The 21,172-nt window shown below is 46.1% G+C and overlaps 1 protein-coding gene across 1 annotated transcript in view; it reads right to left on the minus strand.

Annotated features, from left to right (window-relative positions):
• The window catches only part of LOC144729706 (regulator of G-protein signaling 7-like), a 128,164-nt gene that overhangs the window by 23,377 nt on the left and 83,615 nt on the right, over positions 1–21,172 (minus strand). The window contains exons 5-8 of the mRNA XM_078610144.1: positions 19,937–19,988; positions 15,722–15,786; positions 14,992–15,068; positions 10,729–10,810 (exon numbers count right to left, since the gene is read on the minus strand). Of these exons, the coding sequence (XP_078466270.1) occupies positions 10,729–10,810; positions 14,992–15,068; positions 15,722–15,786; positions 19,937–19,988 (276 nt within the window). The remainder of the gene's footprint in view (positions 1–10,728; positions 10,811–14,991; positions 15,069–15,721; positions 15,787–19,936; positions 19,989–21,172) is intronic.

Genomic DNA, 21,172 nt, shown 5'->3' on the forward strand with positions numbered 1-21,172 from the left:
CAAGTAAAAGGACAGGGCCCTTGATTTACGTCAATATATGGGGGTGCATCCAAATTATCAGCTCAAACCCTAATAGAAATCTCACCTCAATTACAGTTTCATCTCTACCTTGTCTGTGTCTCAACGTCTTTCATTATTATCACACCTCGACAAGTAATTTTTATCGAAATTTTTCTCATCTCGGAACATCTATATCTCTAAAACGACATCCCTTCCATCATCTCGTTATGCAAGTTCCTATGACAAGACTTCACATTTCGCTCTGGATAGGTCTTGGGCGTTGAGGTGATAAAATACGGAATGCTGGGCTCGCCTATCATGGTTAGTTCGTTGGCCCCGGAAAGGACCTCTGGCAGAGGTCGCAATCGGGTACCCAATACCCGTACCCTACCCGAAACCCGGCCGGGTACGAGTACCCGTTTGCGACCCTGGTGCGGCCGGGTACGGGAAAGAGTAGGCCGTGAGTCACTAGTGAGTCACCGTTTGTAACTCATTTCCCAACGTCTTGTCTCTTCTCACAATTCAAGTTCTTAGAATCAACCCACCCGCGTCTGCAACATGGCTTCATCCCAGAGGTCGCAATCGGGTACCCGTACCGGGTAGGGTACGGGTACGTGTACCCGTTTGCGACCCTGGTGCGGCCGGGTACGGGTAAGGAATCAAAACCCGTTTGCGACCTCTGACCTCTGGTAGACATGTTTGTGCTTCCATGCTTTTCAGACCGGGAGGGCATTTTCGAGCGTTCAGTCGACTTTCTTGATGACATCGGCTGGCAAGTTCACGGTGGACGAGCAAGCACAGGGTAGACCTGTGAGACCCTCACAATACCCACGTGTACGAGTTTATAAATTGAAAGGGGTAGGGAGGGGAGCACCCCAAAAATATTTTCTGTTTAGGGCCCCCCGATGAGCCATCATCACCTCTGGGGCCGCTGGCAATCGCTTACGGACATCAATCCACATTTCGTAGGTGCGATGGAAAAAGCTCACCCTGCAACAAATGTTCCAAAGCTCTGCAAGGTCGATGAGGCACCTTGAAACGTTTGAGAAAAGGCGTCGTGAAAACGATGGCTCTTTACACGAGCACTTTGCAGAGCGCTGCTCACCCTGTGATTGCACGGACAGACCGAGTGATGGGTCACATCAATTTTTCTGAATGTGTCTTTCCCTCTCCCCCCACCCCACCTTGGTAGAGCAATTATCGCAAATTGGGCGTTTGGCCTTTACCGACCTTGCCAGTCGCCTGTCGGAAAGTTTGCAGTTACAGTACACGGCGAAAGTTCGTTTCCCGCCTCGTTCACTGGGTGCTTTTACATAAACATGGGAGGACATTGTTTTGAGCATGTGCCTGTGGTGACGGCATCATCCGGGATGGACCCCGTCTGGTTAGATTTCACAAGCGCGGCAGGATTTCCAGCCTGGTTGACTACCACGCACGAACATGTTGCTATAGGCTGCTGTTGTAGGGCTAGGATGTGTACAGCAAAGGGCAGTACAGAACTCCATTGAACTATACAAGACTTTCACATCCATGCCTCCACTGCCACCTTTAGCAACCCGCACCAACCAGCGTGGTGAAGTATGGTCAAACAATCCCCACGGTCCCGTATGGTGAAGACAGCGCTGCGTCCTCTGATGTGCTGACACTAGGGCTGGCTCGCGTAAGGCCAGAAGGCCAGTCGACCATTGGCGCTAAAACATTGTATTTCTTGTATGTGGAGAGAGAGAGAGAAAATAATGTTTACTTATTACCCATAGTGCTCCCCATCAACACTTAAAAGTTAAAGGTCCAACCCCGCAATTGCTTGCTCTCAACACTGCCTGCAGAAGGGCCTCTGAGTTGCTGGCAGAAGGGTCTCTCTCCTGAGGAGGGCGTTTGACAGACTCTCCCAAGCTGGCCAGACATCGTGGACAAGAAGATGCAGTGTGCATTTTAGTCTCCAATAGGTTGTCAAAGAAGGCTGCAGAGCCATGTGACTGACAGGTGTCATGGGAGATGGGCATGACCTCTGACCTCAGACCGCACTGGCTTCTTTGTCTGTTTGGAAAAGTTGTTTGCTGGTCTTGCTGTAGACTCGATGTTTGCCCTGTTGCTTTACTCGAAACTGCATTCTTTCGTTATTAAATCTAAAGAGACTTGGGTGAATCTACAACGACATAACGCTCGTAAAACTCTGGCTGCATAAAAAAACCAATGGCATCTTAACACTCCATCGTTACGCTTTGTAGAAGTGTCGAAACCCAATGAGCTGGGCTTAATATATATTCAGCAAGGAACGTTGCCCGCTACAATTCTCTCTCTCTCGAGCCAACGTGAAGGGTGTTACAGCCCAGCGCACTGCAAAGAGATACAGCTCATTGTTGCAACAACGAGCTGAAATGAATGGATGGCGACGCTGTATGATTCGCAATGCACAGCAGTCGCGACTCTAAAGCAGAACGTTTAAAAAGATGCTCTCAGCGATGCGACTTGAAAATTAGGTTTCGTCAAGTCAGCAGGATGCAGTGAAGCAATCGGTGATTACATCGAATAAAGGAAAACACCATTAGCCATACCTCACGGTTCTTTGCACTGACAAAATATTAGATGTCACGTTTCACCTTCCAATTCGCTCCCCACCCACAGCGATTCCATGCCTTGTGCAATGATTCACGAGCACCGATCTACACGAGAATAAATTCCCCCCTGTGTCCTCTCTAACAGTCTGGTTTTAATTTGCGTCTCTCTTTTTTTCCTGTTCTCATTTGTACAGCTTTGTTAAGTATAACATGATCGTACCGTTTTGCATACCATTAGCAAAAAAATATCACGGGCGATCCTACACGTGCATCGTGAGCTTAAGGATCGACTTTAATCAATGCATCGGTGGACCCTTACACGCCTGTACAACGTCTTAGCATTTGTCAGTTGGAGGCAAACACGAACCGTGTAGAATAATGCAGCAGCGGTGGTGGATCGGTGGCAGAGTGGTTAGCGCACTGCGCTGTGAGCCCGGCTAGCTGAGTACGATTCCCAGGCACGGCTAACATCAGTGGCAAGTGATATAATAAACGGTGCCGCGCTCTCCCTACACCAGCAGTGGCCAGCCGGCGTCTCCCAAGCCGCACGTGGCTCTTAAATCCACCACGTGCAGCTCTATCGAAGGGGGCATCCTGCATAATGCACGGGCATAATATGACTTTGAAACCCCCCGTCCACCTCCTACGCATTTCACAAGTAGTGACTAATCCCATATCTGCATTTCCCATAAATATGCTAAATTCCTCTTGATATGCAAATTATTTTGTCAAGGCGCTCTTCCCCCTCCAACCCAGCTTAAATATACGCTGCTAAGCCTGGTGGTGTTCATTCAGACGCTGTCTTTCCGACAGACCTGTTCTTCACCTGAGGACGGCTGCTTGCGTTGTGGCCGAAACGTCGTGAGAATTATTTTATTATGTTTTATTTTTATTATTTCCCTTCTACGTGACTTTACCGAAAGAATCAAGAAGTAGAATACACTATCGCAGTAGTAGCAAAGCGATCATTAATAATGAATGTCTCCCGTGCTGTGCCGAAAACTGTCAATGTAGAACTCAAGGGGACATCTTGGTCTGTTACAGGTTGGCCACCCCCTGCCCTACATCAACCCGCACTGTCCAGCGTGGCGAATTACGGCCAAAAAGCATCTTGTCAAACACCAAACAAACTCAACATATCCATCGATATAAACTATGTATGTTTGGCAAAGTTTCGGGCAATGGCCCTTCCTCATAGCATGTTGCCAAACACATCGACAATTATATATATATATTTTTTAAGGCCACAGTATTATTGATGTTGCCAATGCAACATCAACAAATAACTTGACTAATAGAACATGGGGTGGCCTTCATGCGGCTGCAATGATAGACAAAGGGCTGTAACGCAGTGGTAATAAAGGTATATTATCATCCCTTTTTAAATAGAGTAAGTTTATTTATATAAAATTGCCACCATGCCAAGTGATAACGTCTTGCAGCAACATCAGCCCGGAGAAAGAAATTGAACTCAGCATTTGAATGTTTAACTTGGGTGAGTGTCCTACAAGAAACTTTGTGGAAATGAAAAAACTCCATGCAACACAAAAAACAATCACACAAAGAGCATACACAATGGCACGCTCTTGGTGATAATAATGTCTTGCTGCCATGTATAGCCAAAGATGTTGCAGAACATTGAGCATATTTAATCATATTCCGAGACAGAAAAATCTAAATAATACATTTCATTGAACCAGCATACAGCCGTGTACATGTGCATATTATTTACAAAAGTGACGGCAAAGATGGCAGACATCAATTAGGTTCTGCATAAACCTTACACAATCAGTACGCATAACTAATTCTCACCAGAATAATTTCTTACCAGAATAATATATCATTTGAGGGTTTACTAATAGGGTTTTCCCCTTTTTTTTCTGGCAACAAAACTGACACCTTTTGCAAAGAATCATGCTTACATTAACCACAATACTTGCAGTCAAATGCAAACAAAAAACAATACTCTGATAATTTATGCATTGTCTTTGAAACTGATTGGTCTACACCAGATACTATTAGTATATTTTGGTACTGGCAAAGGAGGTCACATTTGAGGGTTGTCCCGTACAAACCTGCACATATATATACCCAACATACACCCATGCAAGCTTCATCGGCACACTTAACAATTCCCTTTGTGATAACATTTGATAACATTTTATTCCACTGCATCCCCATCCCCTTTGTCATCCGTGTTCCAAAAATAAAATCGATGTTCGGCAACTGCGCAGCCGCTTGTCCCGGCCCACACGCCTGGCACGATCCTTGCCACTGGACGTCCGAGTCGCTGGGGCAAAATTCGAATCGGAATGATTTATTTGTACTGGAAGAATCCGATGAGCTATAAAGCTCCTTTTCACAGATGTCCAGTAGGGGAACTGGGTCAACAATAGGAGTGCAAAGTATAGGAAATGTAAGCAAATTACAAAAAAATACAAAGCAAACTAAACAATTTTTTTTATTTTACCAGGTAAAGCCCACAGAGCAATAGGCCTCTTTTTCAGACGCAACCTAGCCACAAATGATATCTCAGCCAAGTGGCTTATCACGTGAAACTTTATAGCAGCCAAATAACCTTAATAATCTGGCGTCATTCCAAGACTCGCACCTCCTCATCTCGCCATGAGCCATAAGCGATATTACATCTCATTCTCACTGCAACGGACGAATGCCTAACACTGAAAGTGTTTGTCGTTTGTTCAGGACCCTTGTGATGGCTTGCCATGTGACGGCACTATCGAGGTTGTTGTTAGAATTATTGTTGTACTTATCATCCACTGAATCTGGCTACTCTCAATGAAAGTGCACTTTTTATCAAGTCGATTCTGTGTGTTATCGAATATCTCCGGCACACGTCCCTAATTTAAAACATTGTAACAACTTGAATCTAATTTCTTCCCACATAAACTCTTCTGAAATGTGTTTACAGTATTTACATTGTGTTTTTCAATGGTGTTTGACATTCGCTGTAAAATATCAATGTATAAAAGAAACCCAACCAGCGGCGAATTCCCTCGTAACTTAAAATAAAACACTTGAATTAATACGTTTGCCAGAAAATATGAAACTACAGCGATTATTAGCGACATATTGAGTCAATGACCCAAGTTACCAAGAATGGGGGCGATCACGTCAGATCTCGAAAGTTAAACAGGATTTGAGCCTCAGTGCCTGATTGGGCGACCGCAGTGCGTAAAGTCAGGTGCCATAGGCATTCTGGGCAGTAGAGGGCAGTGCAGAGAAACCCATTTTACTTCTGAACTCCACCAACCTGTTCCAATCCCCCCTGACTAGCTTGGTAAATCTTCTTGGTTCTTTCGGTAAAGTCACGTAGAAGGGAAATAATAAAATTAAAAAAATTAAAAAATTAAAATAATTATCACGACGTTTCGGCCACAACGCAAGCAGCCGTCCTCAGGTGAAGACCAGGTCTGTCGGGGAGACGCTGTCTTATTTTATTATGTTTTATTTTTATTATTTTATTATTTCCCTTCTACGTGACTTTACCGAAAGAACCAAGAAGATGAATCTCTGCAGTCACGAAAGCTTTAAATCGAAATTTAGCTTGGTAAAGTACGGTCAAATATGCCTCGTGGCCCGCAAGGCGTGGGGAAGACCTCATCCGGCAGTGGATTCACAAAACAGGCTCTATCTACATGGTAGGGCTACGTTAAACTTGTATCATGGCCTTGATGTCTTAAAAATATAGCTGGGTACATTAAAATGTATTTTGCATCGTTATACAATGAACCCTCGGCTAGACTCGAACAAGAATCATCGTTCGACTACTCACAGAGGGCCCTCCTGGAATTGCAAACATATCACGGGGGTTTGCCTTCACCGCTACATAATATAGGGCCGAGGTTGAATTGCAATGACAAATCTCGAATAGAAAGGTACGTGCCCTGATTGTTAGACTACTGAACCATTTCCAGAAAAAATAAATACCTATCGACAATCCCATTTGCACAGCAAAGCAGACATTTTAATTAATGCAGAAGTCATGACCACCTTAATGCTATGGGTCGGAGCACTAATCCGACGCCGCTAAGATCCTGGGCTCGAATCTGCGTTTCAGCCACCTGTGGTTAAACCAGGTTCTCAGGTACAGTCAGTTGAAGGTCCCAACCTGATCGCAGACGACTGCACCAGGAACCCAATTATGATTAGCATTTCCAAATACAACACAGCGATTTGTGTGGCAGGAAAGTGAAGCTTCCCATGGCTGTAAATGCGAGGTCGTTTGAAAGGATCTTCAGGAGTAGTTCTGACATCCCCTTCCACGGACCATTCTCTCACGCAAGAGGACGGGCACTCATTCTACGAGGAGTCCAAGTGGACGCTTGCTTCGTCTCATTACACGACACTGCAGAATAGCGCGATTGGAATAGAAATTTAGCTGGGGAAAGCACGACACTTATTAAAATCTATTGCATATGTGAACAATACAGAACAAAAATATTTGGTTTTAGAAAAAGTGATAAACTGCGTGCAATGAATAAACACGGTGGTGGATGTATGTTCAGTGCCGGCTCTAATTGAATTTGGCCACTCATGCAACACACAACAGCGTAACCAGAGAAGAGCGAGTCGAGGTAATGATGCTGCTGCTGTCTCCTCCGATCCAATAATGAGATATGGCGTAATAAACGGGCCGTGCAAATGGCTACATTTGTCTGTCAGCTTGACCGCGTGCGCGCGTGCACAGCTCCGGAACGCAGATGCACTTCCCTGGGAGGTGCTCGCCCACAAGTCCGGTCGTGCCGTGCCACCGCGTGCCATCGCGTACCATGCAACCACGTGCCACCACGTATTGTACCACCGCGTGCCACCGTGCCACCGCGTGCCACCGTGCCACCGCGTGCCACCGTGCCACCGCGTGCCACCGTGCCACCGCGTGCCACCGTGCCACCGCGTGCCACCGTGCCACCGTGCCACCACGTACCGTGCCACCGCGTGCCACCGTGCCACCACGCACCGTGCCACCGCGTGCCACCGTGCCACCGCATGCCGTGCCACCGCGTGCCACCGTGCCACCGCGTGCCACCGTGCCACCACGCACCGTGCCACCGCGTGCCACCGTGCCACCACGCACCGTGCCACCGCGTGCCACCGTGCCACCGCGTGCCACCGTGCCACCACGCATCGTGCCACCGCGTGCCACCGTGCCACCGCGTGCCACCGTGCCACCACGCACCGTGCCACCGCCTGCCATCGCGTACCATGCTACCACGTGCCACCACGTATCGTGCCACCATGCACCGTGCCACCGCGTGCCACCGCGCCCCACCGTGCCACCGCGTGCCACCGTGTGCTTTGAGGCATCTCAGCTACGGCTTAAAATCCCCTCCAGTGATCTCTGGTCCGCACAGTAGAGGGCAGCACTCACCCACCCGCTCTGCATACAGGAAGTAATGTTTGTGGCATGACAACCCAAGCAATATTTGAATTCTCAGAGCTGGAATGGTACATCTAAATGAAGTGTGGAACGATGTTTAATTTGGGCAGGTACTTTGGCGACCAGGGGCTGAGACCATCAACTCATTACTCATTGAAGCCCAGGGTGTCAGTGGTGCCAGCCCAGTGCTCCAACGCCTTAAATCACCCCAGCCACCTCAATAAGGGGATACTTAGAGGCCAACAAACCGCATGAGCAAGTCGCGTTTTTACGAAATATTCCTCTACCATTAAACCTCAACGGTGATTGATTAACTCGGCACAACTTTGAATTGCTCTTGGCTTCCTCTCTGCTATGTTTAGCCACCTCTGAAGTGTGATCCAGTTATTTTACAACACAATTATGGTGGGTGAAGGGAACTGATAATACATTTTTTTTTTGCAACACGGTTAATTTAAAAGAGACTCGCTTCACTGTAATCAAACACTGGGGATTCTGGAGCAAATGCTGGCTGAGTAGACTGAACACAATGCATGCATTATAGAGGATACATAGATCAATTAAAGAAGCAAGGAAGCCATTCTGGGGTGCTTGAGATGTGAATTGCACTACTCTTGGGCTCTTCAACAAGTAGTCTCAGTTGTCTTTCGGAGCTTTTGCCATTTATACATTGGTCTGGTGAGACGTAGGCAACTTACAGTGACCCACAGTTCTAAAATATACCTGTTGTGAATGTTTTTTTTCTTCCTGATAATATCGTAATAATCAGTAGTGGTAGTAGGTTAATAAAGTGATCAAACTGTACACACAATACAAACAAGACGGTAAAAACAAAGAGATGAAAAGTAATCCATTCTTGAATCGACTAACAGCGATCAATGCCTGTTTAGAGCCTTGAGGCAGTGATGAAAATTCAACATTTATATGGCCGAGCTATTTGACTTCCTCGCTGAGCGCTTGTTATTTTTATCAACCGAATGTGGACGATGACCTTAGCCGACCCTCGACCAGGATTTGCACTCTCGCAACCTTCCAACCACGTGCCATGCACTCGATAGCCACACCTCGTGGCCAGATACAGATCATCGTCAGCCAGAGCTAAATGCTGTGGACGCCTGGATGAGTCACTGTGATTGATGAACCAAGTATGATTAGGATTTTTCGATAGATTTTTTTTATTAAGTTAATCGCACAACCACGGCGCCAATCTCTCACGAGACTGAAAAACGCACAGCAACTACATTCCCCGTGACAGGAGAAATCCATTCCACGTATTTCCAGCGCGCATCCTTGACGTCTGCGGAACCCTGCAATTGCTCACTCACGCCACCGCTGGCGGAAGAGCCTCCACTCGGGAGCCCCTCTGGAGGGCAATTTGGGGGCCGTCCATAAATGACGTCACGCGATTTTGGACGATTTTTGACCCCCCCCCCCCTTCGTCACACGGCGTCACAAAAAGTCAGACCCCCCCCTCAATGTGACGTCACAAAGCTCTGCCCCCCCCCCCCAAAATAAAACATGCTTCAAATCGCTTTAAACTATTGTCATTGTAGTGCGTGTTTAATGTGGCGCTCTCTGATGCTGTAGGAGAACACATTTATTAAAACGTCTATTTAATTAAGTAGAACGTGTTGTCTATATTAATTTAAAGTTGCGCATTTTGACGTGACGTCACATTTCTCAAACCCCCCCCCCCCCCGTCACACATAGTCACAAATGTCTGACCCCCCCCCCCCCCAGGTGCGTGACATAATATATGGACGGCCCCTTGGTCTACTCTTCCACGCTGCTCAGACGTCTTGAAAACGGTGGGAGTGCCCACGTTTTACCCCACCAAATGAGGCCTGCTGTCCGACTGACTGTGGTGAACTTATCGATACTGCTGGGTGGACCGGTGACGGGAAGATTTTTTTAAAGGACTATCCTGGTATGAATTGCTCGTTAGCATGTTAAAGATTTTGTTACAACAAAATAAAAATAAAACAAAAAAAATCACGACATTTTTTACCTACGTGACTTTACCGAAAGAACTAAGAGTATGAATCCTTGCAGTCACGAAAGCTTCAAATCTAGAATACAACAAAATAACTTTTTTTCATTGTCATTGATGTGTCCATATACTTAAGCAAGCAGCGGCACAGTGGTATGGCGGAGAGCCCACTGCGCTATAAACCCTGGCCATCTGAGTTCGATTCCCGGCCACGGCTAACGTCACGGGTGAGTGATTAATAAACTGGTCTCGGGCTCTCCTTGACCATCGCACATTGACCAGCGCCGTGAAGTATGGTCAAACAACTCCCATACTGGCATTGTGTGGGGGGAGGCTTTAATCCAGCAATTTATTGACAAAGGTTTGCAAATTAAACTATTATACTCTTACTTTAGCAAGCACTCTAATCGAGATAAATTGCCCCCTTCTCAAAAGAGTAAAGGGATGTAAACTATTTTATGAGAAATGGGGAAGCACTTCTCAATTGGCAGCATTGGAGCCGGTGGTGGAAATTCCACGTTCACATGGTGAAGGTCAGTCTTTCTAACTGTCCTTGACTTCCCACACAGCGGTACTTACTTTATAAATTATCCAGCCAAGGAATGCTACGTTGTGTCAACTCATGGAGACTACAAAGCCTTAACCCAGAGATGGACTGCAGTATGCGCTTAATGCACTTTCTAAAATCAATCGTTTTGTACTTTACTCTTCGTGTTAACACCGCTTTCAAACAACACAGACAGAGGAGGGCAGTTGTAAAAAAAAAAAACAGATATTACCACTGGCCTGTGAACATCCCAGAAGGCCCTCTCTTGGCTCTCGGTGATTTTCTTCTCGACCTTTTCACGTTTACGATCAATCCTGGGAAATATCAAAACGAGAAACAAAATCATTGCCAGAAACCGATGCAGGCACACACACAGAAAGACACAGCTCCAATATTCAGTCTCTATTTTGGCTGCAAGAACAAGAGCTGTTAGTGAGTACCGTTGAGGTTCGCACTGCAAGAGTTTATTTTGTCTAACTAGGTAAGAGTGACCTTTGGGAATTAGTCTGCCGGTAGGGTACAACGATGGCTGTGTATTACTCCACTTGAGTATGTATGTATGTTGAACTTCTTTCGCACTGGACATAGCCAACCATGCTAATCAGAGACGTGGGCATAATTTTGCGGGTTCTTTTCGAATTTGTAGAAATTAGACCTTCGTGCCAGCACACAATGGCATACTATTGAGAATGGCACACAGGAGAACCTTTAACGTCCACTTTGGTACTATTACGGTCACTACACCCGCAGCAATAACCAGGGCGGCATGGGCCCTGTTGCGTGTGTCTTCCCCTACCTTCCCTTGTCTGTGTATGTACATGGAGGGTACTTGTCTGTGTATGTACAAAATCGATTACATAACTCGACCAACACCAAAGATGATGATGATGATGTCATATAATTGCCCTTCCGTCAATTACTTTCGAAAACACCTTACTGGTAAGTGGTAATTTAATCGATGACCGGTATTTATTTACAATTGTAACGACTCAGTGCCATGTTTCATTAACGTTTTGTGCGGGAAATGGAAAATATTAGCAAACGATCATCACGATGCGACGATATTTTTTTGTGCGAAAGGGACGATGCGATGATTGCACTGGTCAACAAAAAACACATTTTTTTCTGGCCTGGACTTTTGCAGCTGTTTTAGACTAATTTCAGGGTGCTGATTCCAAATCTGAACTCAGATTTGCTCTATCACATCTCATTTTATGCTATCGGCATACCCCATTTTCATTGATTTTACCCGAAATTAACTCTGTCACTTATGATTGCAAGTTGTTGCGAGTCAGTGACTGCTTTAGTGTTAAAATATGGTGCTGTATTTTTAGGATAGTGTGTTTATAGTATCATTTTATGTAGATATCCACATTCATTTAATATTTTTCTTCTGCAGTTTTTATTGAAAATGCAATATTTGATATCTCAAACACCTGATGTGATAGACACAAACTGATACCAGATTTGGAATCGGCACCCCAAAATTACATTAAACCCGTTGGAATGCCAGAAAAAGTGTTTGACCAGTGTTATCGTGTCTCTCGCACGATGTGACGCAGTGCCTCGGCGACCCGAGCGGGCACACAACACGACACGCCCAGCCCCACAGATGAAATTTGTTTAGGGTCTTAAGCAGCTTCATACATCTGGCGCTTTGTAGCCAGATAGCGCTAAGGGAGCCAATTAAAGCCGCCTTCGTACATTGTAAACACAGCGCAGATCTAATGAGCACGACCACAATACCCCGTTAAGGAGGGGAGCAAAAACCCGTGAACCATTCCCCTCCCACCCCGTTCCCTCGTCGCCGCCAAGGTCAAATGGGATGGCTTTTTCAATGAATCTACTTTTAGCTTAAAATAAATAGGACAGGGGATTGGTGTCGATTCTGTCTAAGTTCAAGATATCATTTTCTGTGACGGCCAAACACGAGGCACAGCGACGATGCCATATTACTCGGGCCTTTTTTTTAAGCTTTCATCCTTTCAGCAATTGATGTTGAATTATCATGGAAAGATATAAGAATGGTGCAATCCCCCCCCCCCCCCGCCAATTGCGATTGATCCAAATGCAACGCACGGAGTGTTTTTTTAGGGCATTCACGGACGTGCATGATGCCCCACTCACTTTACCAGCGCATGCAATGAATTCGACGTTCATTTAATATAACCCAAATGCTGTACTGAACACGACGTACCCAATTTGTTTGATATAACAAAAGAAAAATGCTGCATCAGAATCCGGTATGGATAAATTGCTCATATGTTTACGTACTATATAGGAAGCTTCGAGCATTTCAGTGTGGGTGCATGAGGAAGATGCCAGGACTTCTCTGCCAGGCTAAGCAACGGAAGATCACAATTGAATAGAACGTGGGGAGACAAACGTTGCAGGTGCAATCGGGAAGGACGTGCGGCGAATGGTGGGACGCGTGTTGCGGAGGACGGAGGAGGGCGCGTTTCCGATGCAGGCTTTCAAGTGGCAGCTAGAGGTCAGCAGCCAAGGTGAAGACGAAAATGCAGGCGTGGGGGAGGGAGTCTAGAGCCCCTGGTAATCTTAGCCGCACTAATCAGGTACTAAGAGGGCAATGCTTTTTGACCTGGTGGTAGTACTGTGTTTCTAATTTTAGCGTGATCAGTCACTTCTGTCCCTGCAGGGGGGGGGGGGGGCCCTTTGCAGTGATAGATGTGACCAACAAAGTGAGTGCTCGTGTGTGGCCCACCAAAGGTATCTGAAAGTCCTACTTTGGCCTTCAGTATATATATCTGAAAGTCCTACTTTGGCCTTCAGTATGTATATCTGAAAGTCCTACTTTGCTCTCAGTATATGTATCTGAAAGTCCTACTTTGACCCTCAGTATATATATCTGAAAGTGCTACTTTGGCCCTCGGTATATATAAAAAAGGTTCCTCACACCTCACCTAAAGCCGGGTGGACACTGTACGGGTGGACCTTTGAAATCAGATGTCGACTTGCACCAGCTGATTGAAGGGGCCAATGACAAGGTGGGGGGGGGGGGGGCATAATCACGTGCTCCTCTAGTAGGTTGTTAGAGTCACTACGTGGCGATATACCGAGCCATAAACTTGGGGTTAACATTGGCACTAGTCATTGGGATGATATAACGACACGAATAAGTGAGTTTGGTCCTGATTGAAGAGTGAAGGGATCGATGCAAACTTCCCCCAAGAACAAAGTTCTACACAATTAGAATGGCACATCAAATACCCTTCCCACGTGTCGTGGTACACGTGTCGTGGTACACGTGTCGTGGTACACGTGTCATGGTCCACGTGTCCTCACGGTTCATAACCGGCCACTGGTCCAAACTCAGGAGAGCAACAATTGACTCCTTCTCCACCAGAAATTTGATGAATCGTTGTCAGTCGCGGTCGCATCGCGATTCCACAATCAACTCTTTTTCAAACTGTGTTGAATGTAGTAGCGGCCACTAGTGGCTGCTGGAGCCAACGTGAATCCAGGCTTGGGTTTCTCGAGGCCAGCCCCTTGGCCTCCAGACCAGCTCAAGGACATTTTCTCTCCTGGCCCTGGCCCTGAGGTGCAGTGGTTGGTGGATAAAATAGCGGTGAGTGGAGCTTGCAAAGTAGATTTGTGTGACCTAAGGGGAGATTTCACCCGAGGAAGTTTATTTAACTTAGCCGGAGGCCTTGAATCCAAGACTGCATGAACACCATTACGTATAACATATATGAATTGAGAAACATTGATTCTTGCGTGGCCCTACGAATTAGCTGCGAGCTTACGAATCGACGTTTGTCAATGGGACGATGCATGCTAATTGGAGGTGCAGCGAATCCACTAAACACGACTACGGCACATTAACCACAATAACAAAAACAATGCGATTTTTTTACTCAAATTATGACAATTCACTGAATTGTAAGGGTTTCAATCAATACGGTACTAATAGTCACGATGTATAAATTGACAATGTTTAAAACGTTCCTCAAAAGCAATTTGGCGGAATAGTTTTTTACGCCCCATATAATTATAATATTATTAAAATCGCAATCCCCTTGTCAATCCACTGCTGGACGAATGTCTTCCCATGCCGCGTCGATCACAGGCAGGGGTTGTATGACCATACTTCACCACGCTGGTCAGTGTGGGTTAGCCTCAGGATTGGTTACAGATATCATGGCCGGTAATTGAACACGGGTCGCAGTAGCACCACACCGCCCCTTATGTTTCATACGAACTGAATGAACATTTTAAGCAAAATATATTTAATGTATAAATAGTTGTGTTTTTACGAACTGCAATACGAGTCTTTTTTTGTTTGCACCTGGATTCTTTCCCGGAATGTTCACCAGCTCGTGCACCACGCTGTTTAATGGCTCCTTCATTGTTCATATTTACCTTCTCCTATCCACGCCAATTACGGGAGAAAGAAACTGTTTGTTGGTTCATGCGATTTGCATAGAGGGCGCTGCAAATAAAACGCTGCCAGGATGCAAATTGAGCATGCACTTACTTGGCCTGCGCCTCGGACTGCATCACAATGAACTCCCACTTGCGCGCAAACGCCTGCTGAAGCCTCACCAGGCTCTCCTGCAACAGCAAGCAGCACACATCCCGAGGGGTTATCCATCGCTGTCCTATACAGGCAGCGGAACATTCGCGGGTGAAAACACAGCCCTTTCAATTGCTTGCGCGCGCAACTGCTGGTGGAAGTCCCTCCACTTGAGAGCCCCTCTCGAGGATATTTTGGCCAACAGACCCGGCGTCTAAGAAGAGTTGGGAGTACCCGCACTTGACCCCGACACAAGTGACCTATTTTATACCTCTGGGTGGACAGAGGCAGGCGGATTTAAGGAACGCACCCATCCAGCGTGGGAATCTCTCAAGATTTGTAGCCAAGAATTGCGCACACGCAACGTACGCATGAGGATTGTGTGTAGGCAGAGAGGGGCCTTCAAAGCATCTCGCAACTCTGTTCAACGGCATGGAAGTTGTGTTTCAAAATTGTGTACACACTACCGAACTGGACTAAAGTGCAAGTACCTATTCATGTCTCGTAATAAATTACTCGAGTGGAACGTACGTTAGCAATCATTGTCCCTTTCTAAGAAAGACTTGAGAAAGAGTCATGAGGCTCGGTGGAGCTTTACTGGGTAAACAAGCGGAATAATGATTATAATGATGATGTCACTGACTTGACCGAAGCGATTTTCAAATATAAATAAAAACCCAGAATAACTCACGGCTTCGTAGTCTGCCAGTTCCGAGCGGGATTTGTTTTGCAATGTTCTCTTGCATAAATACACGGCTGTGGGGAAGGCAGAGGATGCGTTGACAATTAAGCAGACACGGAAAAACACACAGGCGCCACACGCGACCGCACAGAAGAATCCGCAAGCACAACACGCGACCCCCACAGGTTACCGTGGTCGTGCTACTGTAGTACGACCGTTTCAAAGACAATGCATATATGATCAGAGTACGTTTTTTGTTTGCATTCTGACCACAAATATTGTGGTTAATGCAGACATGATTCCTTGTGTAGAGGTGTTACGTACCGGGGTGTAGCAAGCCATTACGTTGGGGTGTCTACATCACGGTCCGTTCGTGGGGTGTCTACATCAACGTCCGCATATAGCCCCGCCCCTCGGGGGGCAGTTGGGTATATAAGGCGGTGCGCGAGAGAGCTCGAGGCAGTCGTTGGAGCAGAAGAGCCAGTAAAGACTGAAGACCAGCTAGCCAGCCCTGGGACTACCCTGACTCGCTGCTCTTGTAAGAGCCGAGCAGGGCAAGCCAGGGGCGACCTCAGAGCAGCGAGGTCTGTGTCCTTGTGAGGGCCAGGCTCGTGTGGCTGAGGGTCGGACCTGAGCCGAAGCTGGGCCAGGTGAGTTAGCCTCTACAGGATGGTCTGGGTTAGAGGAGTGTAGGAGCTAACGGGGAAACGTTAGCCGAGGGACACTGCCTCGGATAGACCGGGTGAAGGGGCCGTTACCCCTTCCTGTGTTTGGGTGCGCTACGTGCTGTATAGTACCCATTTGTTAATAAATACGTGTTGCCTCCGTCAAACGTCTCCTGCGCTACTTACGCCGTTACACTTGTAAAAGGTTTCAGTTTGGTGTTTTAACATCTTAACACTTGTTTTGTTGCCAGACAAAAGGGGAAAAACCTATTATCATATTTTGGTACTGGCAAAGGAGGTCCCATGATGTAGATGCTCGCCCCGAACCCTCATTACTCTGATAATGCTCGTTTTTGTGCTGTGTACGCCTTTTTGCGTCCTTTGGTCTAACACCGTTTTGAGACTATGCAAAAAAAAGGCTGTCTCTGGTGTGACCAATCAATTTCAAAGACAATGCATATATTATGATAATTGGTTTTTTACCCTTTTATCTGGCAACAAAACTGACACCTTTTTTACAAGGAGTCATGTTTGCATAGACCGCAATACCTGTAGTCGTAATGCAAACAGAAAACATAACTCTGATAATGTATGCGCTGTCCTTGAAGTTGATTGGTCCACACCCGAGACAGCTTTCCTTAGAGCCTAGTCTCACATGGTGTTGGACCAAATGACGCCAAAAGGCGCACACCTTTTGGCGTCCGACGTTTGGCCGCACGTGCTGGGAGCTTGTTTCGGGACTAAAGTGAGCACTGAGCAGTTCCCTCTCTCCCATCTCACCAGGGATGTTCACTCCCTCTCCCAAGCCTCACGCCAGTATGAATTGAAGTTTGCTTGCTCTCTCTCTCCCCCTTAGTCGCATGGATTCTTCTCCGGGGCCTCCAATGTTTCGCTCCACAATTAAAAACATGCGTTTAGAGTATTTGGCTACTATACATTTCCACGTGATGAGCCACTTTGTTGAGATATAATTTGTGGCCAGGTCGCTTCTGAAAAAGAGCTGTATAGCTCAGTGCGCCTTACCTGGTAAAATAAAAAAAAAACTTTTAAATAGTAAATAGATTATTTTGCGTTGCCGGCTGCTGTTGGTGTCGGCAGTTGTTGACTTCTATTAGTCTTAACTCTCTGACAGGCCGGTTCCCACGCTGTTTTTATTCGTCTGGAAGGAAACCGGAGCACCCGGAGAGAAAAGTGAGTAACCGCTGCTCAACTCAGTTCCTGAAGAAGCTCCCAGCGCGTGCGGCAAAACGTCGGACATGTCACCGAACAACACGCTGCACAACCCGAAGATGCTGCCACGCGGTGCAGCTGCAAGAAAAACGACGCGGTAATCCTACACGCGCGGTGAACAACCAGCGGTAAACTCCAGCATTCAGGTTTCTTTTACGCGTGTGTGCAGGGGCTGTGCGGTCGGTGACCCTCTATTCTATCCACCGCGATTATTCCCGTAAACGCACGCTGCTCGATCATCGGCACACGAATGGTACTCAATTCAAGCCGAGTCAACCTAGAAGGAGGTCACAGCCGTGCGTGAAGAATGGAAGACGGCACACAAAAGGGCATCACAACAGCACCATATTATTTGCTCCCGGTTTGCAATACACCTTGGGGGAGGGAGAGGTGAAAGATATTCCTTTGAATTCGTTAAATCGGGATGATTTGAAAAATTGACTCCGCATGCATTGCATCCAATTATAATAGCACTTCCAACATAATGTAATTCAGCACTTCCTGAGCGCCTCGACATCCTCCAGAAAAAAGGCCACATTGTCACAAAGGCAGGCAGCATGCACAGCCACACAGCGCAGATAATTAAAGGCTCGACACGAAAAAGGCAATATCCGTGACAACGGAGACCCAAATATGGAGTTGACTCGTACGGGAAATCCCGACGTTATTGTAAGTTACGCCGCGGCATTGCAGGGACCAGCGCAGGAGACTTTAAAACAAAAACGGATCTACGGCACGGTATATCGTCATGAGTGAAGATTCAAATGGTGCGTGATTTCGTGATCATAGCACACAGTACGTGTATTGGATTTTTTTTCGTCCTGTCAAATCACCCGACATGTGCCAGCCAGGCCTTCTTCAGGATGTGGTGAAGCTAAGAAACTTCGTGCCTGGAGGATTCTCAGATGGGTGACAGCAATCGATTGCTGGGTTGCCCTTGGCGGCTGCGAGGCTCCGCGTGGTAGGGAGTGCAATGAAGAAAAATATTGTGTTGGACTGTGCTTCCTATGCTCCTGTTGTCATTGCTCTCCGTTTTCACCAAACCCGCACTGAACAGCGTGGTAGAGTTTGGTCAAACAGACCGACATGACCACTTCGAGACGAGGCTCAAAAGAAAGCTGTCTCTGGTGTGGACCAATCAGTTTCAAAGACAGTGCATATACCATATGATCTGATAATTATCAGAGTATGTTTTTTTTGCATGATCACCACAAGTATGTGTGGTTAATGTAGACAGGATTCCTTGAAAAAGGATTGTTTGTTTTAAAATCTTAACACCTACCTGTTGAATTACCAGAAAGGGTAAAACCGATTGTTAGATTTTGATACTGGCAAGAAAGATCCCATATTGGTATCTGTATTAAATGATCTCATCAATACGTGTAAGTTGATATACCATCCTACGAAGTCGCATGTCGTGGTTTATGTTTTTAATTAGAGAGTAACGTCGCGAGGGTTGAAAGTCACCAACGGAGCTCTCATTCACGTGGGAAAACAAAATGCCGATTGCGATGCACATGCCGCCTTCACTTGGTGGATCACAACACCCATCGGGATAAAGCTGAGTAAACGTAACCTGCAGTGCGATAGATGGTTTCACAACAATGTGCCTTCAAGGAGATACCTCCCAAAAACATTGGTCTCCTCTTGTCGTGGCACTTTAAAAAAAAAAATTCAAAATAATTTTCGCCAATTTTATCCCTATTGTGCTTATTGCTGTCACGTCATAAGACAAATAATCCATTGGAAGCAGATATGAAAGAGCTATTTCTGAGATCTTTTCATGTTTTTTTTTTTGTTGCGGTTGCACCCGATTCAAGAGCCGAATGGCTCACAGGGCTAAACCTAATGAATTAACTTGAACTTGTAAGTGACCTCTGGTCCGCACAGTCACGGGCAGCCCACAACATTTTCGTGAGCTTTGCGCCATTCCAAAAGAGGCAACGCATTTCGCATTTACAATGGGCTACTTTGGGTTGTTCGTTTGTGTCTTCCTTCAATAGCTCCAGAGATATGTAATATTGCTCACCATGGCTCAGTATTTAATGAAAATGTGTTCTTTATTTACCCAGGAAAAGCCTCGCTGAATCTCAATACGTAATTAGGAGGATCGCCCATTGTAATGTGTGTCTAATATGATGTCTAATACTTTAAGAAACTGGATAACCCAGGGGTGAAACCCACAGTATAGGAGATGGAGGATAATACTCAAACTTCAGATGCTGGTTCAGTGAAAAAGAGCCAAGCGGTGACGACGATAATAATGATAATGAAAATTATTATCAAACGTGATTATTACTGTCATATTATAATGACAAGCCACACTTACCGTAGTCCATATTTTCCGGCTCCCAACAGTTCGATGGCCAAAAGTACGGCGTCTGTTGGATACAAAAAGTTCCGCACGTTTTATTTTAATTCATGAAGATAATTGCCAAACCAGAACACACGTTAGCCAGGTCACTTGTGCAACCTTCATGACGATTTATGCCCGGCTCTAATTTTAGCAACGGGTTAAATTTCCTGATGGAGACTTTTTAATGGATATTTTCAACAGGGGGTAGGGGTAGGTTAGGTAAAAAAAAACCAGCTACTACAAAAACTAGATTTTTTTTAATTGGCATGTAAGAAATCTTTGTCGCTTTCAAGTGCACACCTAACGGCGAGACAGAATTCCTCAGCTTTGAATCCAATTTCAGTGGCTTATTGTGGATAAATCATTGCCCTCCCGCAGCACAGGGTCATGGGTTCAATTCCTGCTATGACCTGCACTCGATTGAAATGCTCGAAACAATTAAGGCACTGCCAATGCTCCACCTGCCACTTGCATCCGTTCACCAGTGACGGCAAAAAATGGCGTTCCATGGAAATATGATGGTGTGCGCGATTGTGATCGGCCTGTGATATCAATAAAAAAAACTAACAACAAAGTTGCGATGATCGCTGCTCATTTTGCAAGTCACTGGAAGGTATCGCTCGAGAGACAGAACGAGAAAACACGTGGATTTAAAAACATACGCAGATTAGTTCGTGACATCACTCAAACTACCAAAAGAAGAGTCATTTGGCTTGGGCAGGTCATTATTTTAGTAATTATTAAGGCGAGTCCTGCCAAGTAAAATGTTACTACGATGTCTGAAGACATGTCGCTACGATGTACCATGGTCAGCAATAGTGACGGATTGGAGCATCCTAAAGTTCATCCCTCGAGGAGACGGAGTGATAAAATCATGTCGTGTGCGTTGCACAAGGTACTATGTGGAGTATTACAGAAGATGGAGCGACGATTTGGGGAGGCCCTCATTGTGCACTGCACTACGAACCCAGTGACCCTGTGAGCTTGGTTCAACTCCCAGACATGAGTAATGATATCAGTGGCGAGTAACATCTGACCATCTGGATACCTCCTTAACCAACCCTCACTGACCAGTATGGGGAAGTATGGTCAAACAACGCGCATCACTGACACAGTGTTGGGAGACGTTCATCCAGCAGTGGCTTGATAAGGGGCTATACATTGCTATTATTCGTGTCGTATTTTTTATAGCATATTGATAAGCATTTA

Source organism: Lampetra planeri, chromosome 33, assembly GCF_965212315.1.
Source record: "Lampetra planeri chromosome 33, kcLamPlan1.2.h2, whole genome shotgun sequence".
Taxonomy (NCBI): Eukaryota; Metazoa; Chordata; class Hyperoartia; order Petromyzontiformes; family Petromyzontidae; genus Lampetra; species Lampetra planeri.